The sequence below is a fragment of the Rhinatrema bivittatum genome, unplaced genomic scaffold (assembly GCF_901001135.1).
Source record: "Rhinatrema bivittatum unplaced genomic scaffold, aRhiBiv1.1, whole genome shotgun sequence".
NCBI classification, from domain to species: Eukaryota; Metazoa; Chordata; class Amphibia; order Gymnophiona; family Rhinatrematidae; genus Rhinatrema; species Rhinatrema bivittatum.
The window spans coordinates 932,601-940,164 of NW_021820334.1; the positions used below are offsets into that span (position 1 = coordinate 932,601).

The 7,564-nt window shown below is 41.0% G+C and overlaps 1 protein-coding gene across 1 annotated transcript; it reads right to left on the reverse strand.

Moving 5' to 3' along the window:
- Positions 1–361: 361 nt before the first annotated feature.
- On the reverse strand, positions 362–1,198 carry LOC115081508 (olfactory receptor 5V1-like). Its single transcript, XM_029585962.1, has one exon. It carries the CDS (start codon positions 1,196–1,198, stop codon positions 362–364), a length of 837 nt encoding a protein of 278 aa, XP_029441822.1.
- Between the last annotated feature and the right edge of the window lie 6,366 nt (positions 1,199–7,564).

Sequence of the window (7,564 nt, forward strand, 5' to 3'; positions counted from 1 at the left end):
AAAACATGCCCCCGGGTTGGAACCATGCCAACAGCCCCGCCCCAGAATGACACGCCAACGTGATGCTCCCCTAGCAAAGCCCCGGGACTTACACGCATCCCGGGGCTTATGTGCGCCGCCGAGCCTTTTCAACATAGGCTCGGTGCACGGAGAAGGGAGGTTGGGGCAGGTTTTCGGGGGGTACAAGCATATCTTACGCACGTACCCCTTTGAAAATCTGCCCCTAAATATTTCAGGCATCTCTGAGGTTATGAACTTACTCCAAGAAAGAAGCATGCAGTTCCAGCTTTAGAAAGCAAACTCCCTGTAATCCTAAGTTAATCTTTACAATCCAATGGTTGAACAGGTATTTTCAAAAATGTTAAAGTCTCAAAAATGTTGATTTCCTGCTGAAGGATTTCTTCAGGGCCCCTTTTAACTCCTTGCTTCGCAAGCTGTATATCAGGGGGTTTAACAGTGGGAGAGTGACTACATACATTGCAGTAGGCAGCTTGTTTGCTTTAGTAGAGTCCCGTGTCTCAGGATGCATATACACTCCTATTAAAGTCCCATATAACAGAAAGATGACTGTAAGATGGGAGGAGCAGGTGGAGAAGGCCTTGCTTTTCCTTTCCTTAGAACGGATTTTCAGGATGGTGGAGATGATAAACACATAGGATGTCAGAGTTAGGAGAAATGGGGTGAAAGTTGTAAAGGCCCCCACCAGAAAATTCATAATAGGAATGAAAGAGGTTTCTGTGCAGGAAAGTTTCACCAGTGCTTCAGTTTCACAGAAGAAGTGATTGATTACATTGGAGTCACAGAAAGAAAACTGAAATATAATGATAGTGTGAGGCAATGCCTCTATTGAACCTGTTATCCATGAGGCTGCTGCCAGAAGAGCACAGGCCCTCTTATTCATGATAATGGTGTAACGCAGGGGATTGCATATTGCAACATAACGGTCATTGGCCATGGAAGTGAGAAGAGCAAATTCTGTACCTACAAACATCATGTAGCACTGCATCTGCAGGATGCATGCACTGAATGATATGTTACCATTGTTTGATAGGAGGATTGCTAGCAGTTTTGGCATGATGGTGGTCAAAGAGCAGATATCTAGGACAGATAAGTTAGCCAAGAAGAAATGCATGGGAGTGTGCAGGTGTGGATCGGCACATACTGTGCAGATAATGAGGAGGTTCCCCAGCACGGCCATCAGGTAGAGGAATGAGAAGAGAGTGAAGAGAGGGAGCTGCAGCTCTGGGAACTCTGAGAACCCCAGAATCAGAAAATCTGTCACACTCGTCCAATTTCCTCTTTCTCTGGATGTTTAATTTTATCATCCTGCAGGACTTCGGGTCCATGTAACTCTCTGTAAGAGACTCATTGTTTAATTTTATCATCCTGTAGGACTTTGGGTCCATGTAACTCTCTGTAAGGGACTCACTGTTTAATTTTATCATCCTGCAGGACGTTGGTTCCATGTAACTCTCTGAAAGTGACTCATTGTTTAATTTTATCATCCTGCAGGACTTTGGGTCCATGTAACTGTCTGTAGGTGACTCATTGTTTAATTTTATCATCCTGCAGGACTTTGGGTCCATGTAACTCTCTGTAAGTGACTCACTGTTTAATTTTATCATCCTGCAGGACCTTGGGTCCATGTAAGTCTCTGTAAGTGACTCATTGTTTAATTTTATCATCCTGCAGGACTTTGGGTCCATGTAACTCTCTGTAAGTGACTCACTGTTTAATTTTATCATCCTGCAGGAATTTGGGTCCATGTAACTCTCTAAGGGACTCATTGTTTAATTTTATCATCCTGCAGGACCTTGGGTACATGTAACTCTCTATGTGACTCACTGTTTAATTTTATCATCCTGCAGGACCTTGGGTCCATGTAACTCTCTGTAAGGGACTCATTGTTTAATTTTATCATCCTGCAGGACTTTGGGTCCATGTATCTCTCTGTAAGGGACTCACTGTTTAATTTTATCATCCTGCAGGACTTTGGGTCCATGTAACTCTCTGTAAGTGACTCATTGTTTAATTTTATCATCCTGCAGGACGTTGGTTCCATGTAACTCTCTGTAAGGGACTCACTGTTTAATGTTATCATCCTGCAGGACCTTGGGTCCATGTAACTCTCTGTAAGGGACTCTCTGTTTAATTTTATCACCCTGCAGGACTTTGGGTGCATGTAACTCTCTGTAAGAGACCCATTGTTTAATTTTATCATCCTGCAGGACTTCGGGTCCATGTAACTCTCTGTAAGAGACTCATTGTTTAATTTTATCATCCTGTAGGACTTTGGGTCCATGTAACTCTCTGTAAGGGACTCACTGTTTAATTTTATTATCCTGCAGGACTTCGGGTCCATGTAACTCTCTGTAAGAGACTCATTGTTTAATTTTATCATCCTGTAGGACTTTGGGTCCATGTAACTCTCTGTAAGGGACTCACTGTTTAATTTTATCATCCTGCAGGACGTTGGGTCCATGTAACTCTCTGAAAGTGACTCATTGTTTAATTTTATCATCCTGCAGGACTTTGGGTCCATGTAACTCTCTGTAAGGACTCCTTGTTTAATTTTATCATCCTGCAGGACTTCGGGTCCATGTAACTCTCTGTAAGGACTCATTGTTTAATTTTATCATCATGCAGGACTTTGGGTCCATGTAACTCTCTGTAAGGGACTCACTGTTTAATTTTATCATCCTGCAGGACTTTGGGTCCATGTAACTCTCTGTACGTGGCTCATTGTTTAATTTTATCATCCTGCAGGACTTTGGGTCCATGTAACTCTCTGTAAGTGACTCATTGTTTAATTTTATCATCCTGCAGGACTTTGGGTCCATGTAACTCTCTGTAAGTGACTCATTGTTTAATTTTGCATGTGTCTTATTATTGTCCATGGGGTTTCCATAGCAGGCGTACCTGCTGTGATATTAAGAGGAGATATTCCCATGGACGTGTTCAGGTCAGGGGAGGACAATTGTCTGTAGATGGCATCTAGATGTGCATTTTCCATTACAAATAAATAATTATCCTCAGAAGATGCAGCACAAATGTCTGAAGATACTCTGAACTCACTGCAATTTTCACAGCGAACGTGCTTTTGCTGTGAAAATTGGAGTAAGTAGTACAGCCAAGAGGTGTCCCCAGACTCCACTGCTGTCCTAGAATTTTGAATATTGCATCTTAAACGTGTCAATCTTCATCCACGTGATCCCACTGACACAGGAGAGTGAACAGGCTGTATCCGTTATATGTTCTGCACAGATAAAACGCATGGTTAACCCTCCATTGGCGTGCACTCTTTCACAAAAGGCAATCTTTTTTCTGCTTATAAAAGGGGGGAGTTAGATTGGGCAGTGAAAGGACACATTTAGGCTCGTACTTTGCATTTGGTGCAGCTTCATTCCTTTGCTTGCCACAAAATTTCTAAGGGAAAAATGTTCAGGGTGTTTCCTTTAAAAATGAGATTCTGGGTATCAAGGGTGCAGAATGCTCAAGGGCCAGCACACTCTGCAGAAAAAGCGGAAAATATGCTCTTCCCAGTTCAAAAAGATAAGAGTAATGCCCAGGAGAAGCCAAAATCTAAACACAAATTCCTACACTTGAAGTTATAATTTAGAACAGCCAGGACAAAATATAAACTAGATGAGTCCTTTCTTAGATGAGAAACTAAGAAATCACTGATGGCTAAAAAACAACAATATCATCCAGCTAGCCAGAAAGGCATAATAATAATAATAATAATAATAATAATAATAATAATAATAATAAGAAGAAGAAGAAGAAGAAGAAGAAGAAGAAGATATGCATTCACGAGAAATGAAATAGGAAATGTGACAAAATTAAACAATGAGTCACTTACAGAGACTTACATGGACCCAAGGTCCTGCAGGATGATAAAATTAAACAGTGAGTCACTTACAGAGAGTTACATGGACCCAAAGTCCTGCAGGATGATAAAATTAAACAATGAGTCACCTACAGACAGTTACATGGACCCAAAGTCCTGCAGGATGATAAAATTAAACAATGAGTCACTTTCAGAGAGTTACATGGAACCAACGTCCTGCAGGATGATAAAATTAAACAGTGAGTCCCTTACAGAGAGTTACATGGACCCAAAGTCCTACAGGATGATAAAATTAAACAATGAGTCTCTTACAGAGAGTTACATGGACCCGAAGTCCTGCAGGATGATAAAATTAAACAGTGAGTCCCTTACAGAGAGTTACATGGACCCAAAGTCCAACAGGATGATAAAATTAAACAATGAGTCTCTTACAGAGAGTTACATGGACCCGAAGTCCTGCAGGATGATAAAATTAAACAATGGGTCTCTTACAGAGAGTTACATGCACCCAAAGTCCTGCAGGGTGATAAAATTAAACAGAGAGTCCCTTACAGAGAGTTACATGGACCCAAGGTCCTGCAGGATGATAACATTAAACAGTGAGTCCCTTACAGAGAGTTACATGGAACCAACGTCCTGCAGGATGATAAAATTAAACAATGAGTCACTTACAGAGAGTTACATGGACCCAAAGTCCTGCAGGATGATAAAATTAAACAGTGAGTCCCTTACAGAGAGATACATGGACCCAAAGTCCTGCAGGATGATAAAATTAAACAATGAGTCCCTTACAGAGAGTTACATGGACCCAAGATCCTGCAGGATGATAAAATTAAACAGTGAGTCACATAGAGAGTTACATGTACCCAAGGTCCTGCAGGATGATAAAATTAAACAATGAGTCCCTTAGAGAGTTACATGGACCCAAGGTCCTGCAGGATGATAAAATTAAACAGTGAGTCACTTACAGAGAGTTACATGGACCCAAAGTCCTGCAGGATGATAAAATTAAACAAAGAGTCACTTACAGAGACTTACATGGACCCAAGGTCCTGCAGGATGATAAAATTAAACAGTGAGTCACTTACAGAGAGTTACATGGACCCAAAGTCCTGCAGGATGATAAAATTAAACAATGAGTCACTTACAGACAGTTACATGGACCCAAAGTCCTGCAGGATGATAAAATTAAACAGTGAGTCCCTTACAGAGAGATACATGGACCCAAAGTTCTGCAGGATGATAAAATTAAACAGTGAGTCACTTACAGAGAGTTACATGGACCCAAAGTCCTGCAGGATGATAAAATTAAACAATGAGTCACTTTCAGAGAGTTACATGGAACCAACGTCCTACAGGATGATAAAATTAAACAGTGAGTCCCTTACAGAGAGTTACATGGACCCAAGGTCCTGCAGGATGATAAAATTAAACAGTGAGTCCCTTACAGAGAGTTACATGGACCCAAGGTCCTGCAGGATGATAAAATTAAACAGTGAGTCACATAGAGAGTTACATGTTCCCAAGGTCCTGCAGGATGATAAAATTAAACAATGAGTCCCTTAGAGAGTTACATGGACCCAAGGTCCTGCAGGATGATAAAATTAAACAGTGAGTCACTTACAGAGAGTTACATGGACCCAAAGTCCTGCAGGATGATAAAATTAAACAGTGAGTCACTTACAGAGAGTTACATGGACCCAAAGTCCTGCAGGATGATAAAATTAAACAATGAGTCACTTTCAGAGAGTTACATGGAACCAACGTCCTGCAGGATGATAAAATTAAACAATGAGTCACTTTCAGAGAGTTACATGGAACCAACGTCCTGCAGGATGATAAAATTAAACAGTGAGTCCCTTACAGAGAGTTACATGGACCCAAAGTCCTGCAGGATGATAAAATTAAACAATGGGTCTCTTACAGAGAGTTACATGCACCCAAATTCCTGCAGGGTGATAAAATTAAACAGAGAGTCCCTTACAGAGAGTTACATGGACCCAAGGTCCTGCAGGATGATAAAATTAAACAGTGAGTCCCTTACAGAGAGTTCCATGGAACCAACGTCCTGCAGGATGATAAAATTAAACAGTGAGTCACTTTCAGAGAGTTACATGGACCCAAAGTCCTGCAGGATGATAAAATTAAACAATGAGTCACTTACAGAGAGTTACATGGACCCAAAGTCCTGCAGGATGATAAAATTAAACACTGAGTCACTTACAGAGAGTTACATGGACCCAAAGTCCTGCAGGATGATAAAATTAAACACTGAGTCACTTACAGAGAGTTACATGGACCCAAAGTCCTGCAGGATGATAAAATTAAACAGTGAGTCCCTTACAGAGAGTTACATGGACCCAAAGTCCTGCAGGATGATAAAATTAAACAACGAGTCACTTACAGAGAGTTACATGGACCCAAGGTCCTGCAGGATGATAAAATTAAACAACGAGTCACTTACAGAGAGTTACATGGACCCAAAGTCCTGCAGGATGAGAAAATTAAATAATGAGTCACTTACAGAGAGTTACATGGACCCAAAGTCCTGCAGGATGATAAAATTAAACAGTGAGTCCCTTACAGAGAGATACATGGACCCAAAGTCCTGCAGGATGATAAAATTAAACAATGAATCCCTTACAGAGAGTTACATGGACCCAAGGTCCTGCAGGATGATAAAATTAAACAGTGAGTCACATAGAGAGTTACATGTTCCCAAGGTCCTGCAGGATGATAAAATTAAACAGTGAGTCCCTTAGAGAGTTACATGGACCCAAGGTCCTGCAGGATGATAAAATTAAACAGTGAGTCACTTACAGAGAGTTACATGGACCCAAAGTCCTGCAGGATGATAAAATTAAACAGTGAGTCACATAGAGAGTTACATGGACCCAAGGTCCTGCAGGATGATAAAATTAAACAATGAGTCACTTACAGAGAGTTACATGGACCCAAGGTCCTGCAGGATGATAAAATTAAACAGTGAGTCACTTACAGAGAGTTACATGGACCCAAAGTCCTGCAGGATGATAAAATTAAACAATGAGTCACTTACAGAGACTTACATGGACCCAAGGTCCTGCAGGATGATAAAATTAAACAGTGAGTCACTTACAGAGAGTTACATGGACCCAAAGTCCTGCAGGATGATAAAATTAAACAATGAGTCACTTACAGACAGTTACATGGACCCAAAGTCCTGCAGGATGATAAAATTAAACAGTGAGTCCCTTACAGAGAGATACATGGACCCAAAGTTCTGCAGGATGATAAAATTAAACAGTGAGTCACTTACAGAGAGTTACATGGACCCAAAGTCCTGCAGGATGATAAAATTAAACAATGAGTCACTTTCAGAGAGTTACATGGAACCAACGTCCTGCAGGATGATAAAATTAAACAGTGAGTCCCTTACAGAGAGTTACATGGACCCAAGGTCCTGCAGGATGATAAAATTAAACAGTGAGTCACTTACAGAGAGTTACATGGACCCAAGGTCCTGCAGGATGATAAAATTAAACAGTGAGTCACATAGAGAGTTACATGTTCCCAAGGTCCTGCAGGATGATAAAATTAAACAATGAGTCCCTTAGAGAGTTACATGGACCCAAGGTCCTGCAGGATGATAAAATTAAACAGTGAGTCACTTACAGAGAGTTACATGGACCCAAAGTCCTGCAGGATGATAAAATTAAACAGTGAGTCACTTAC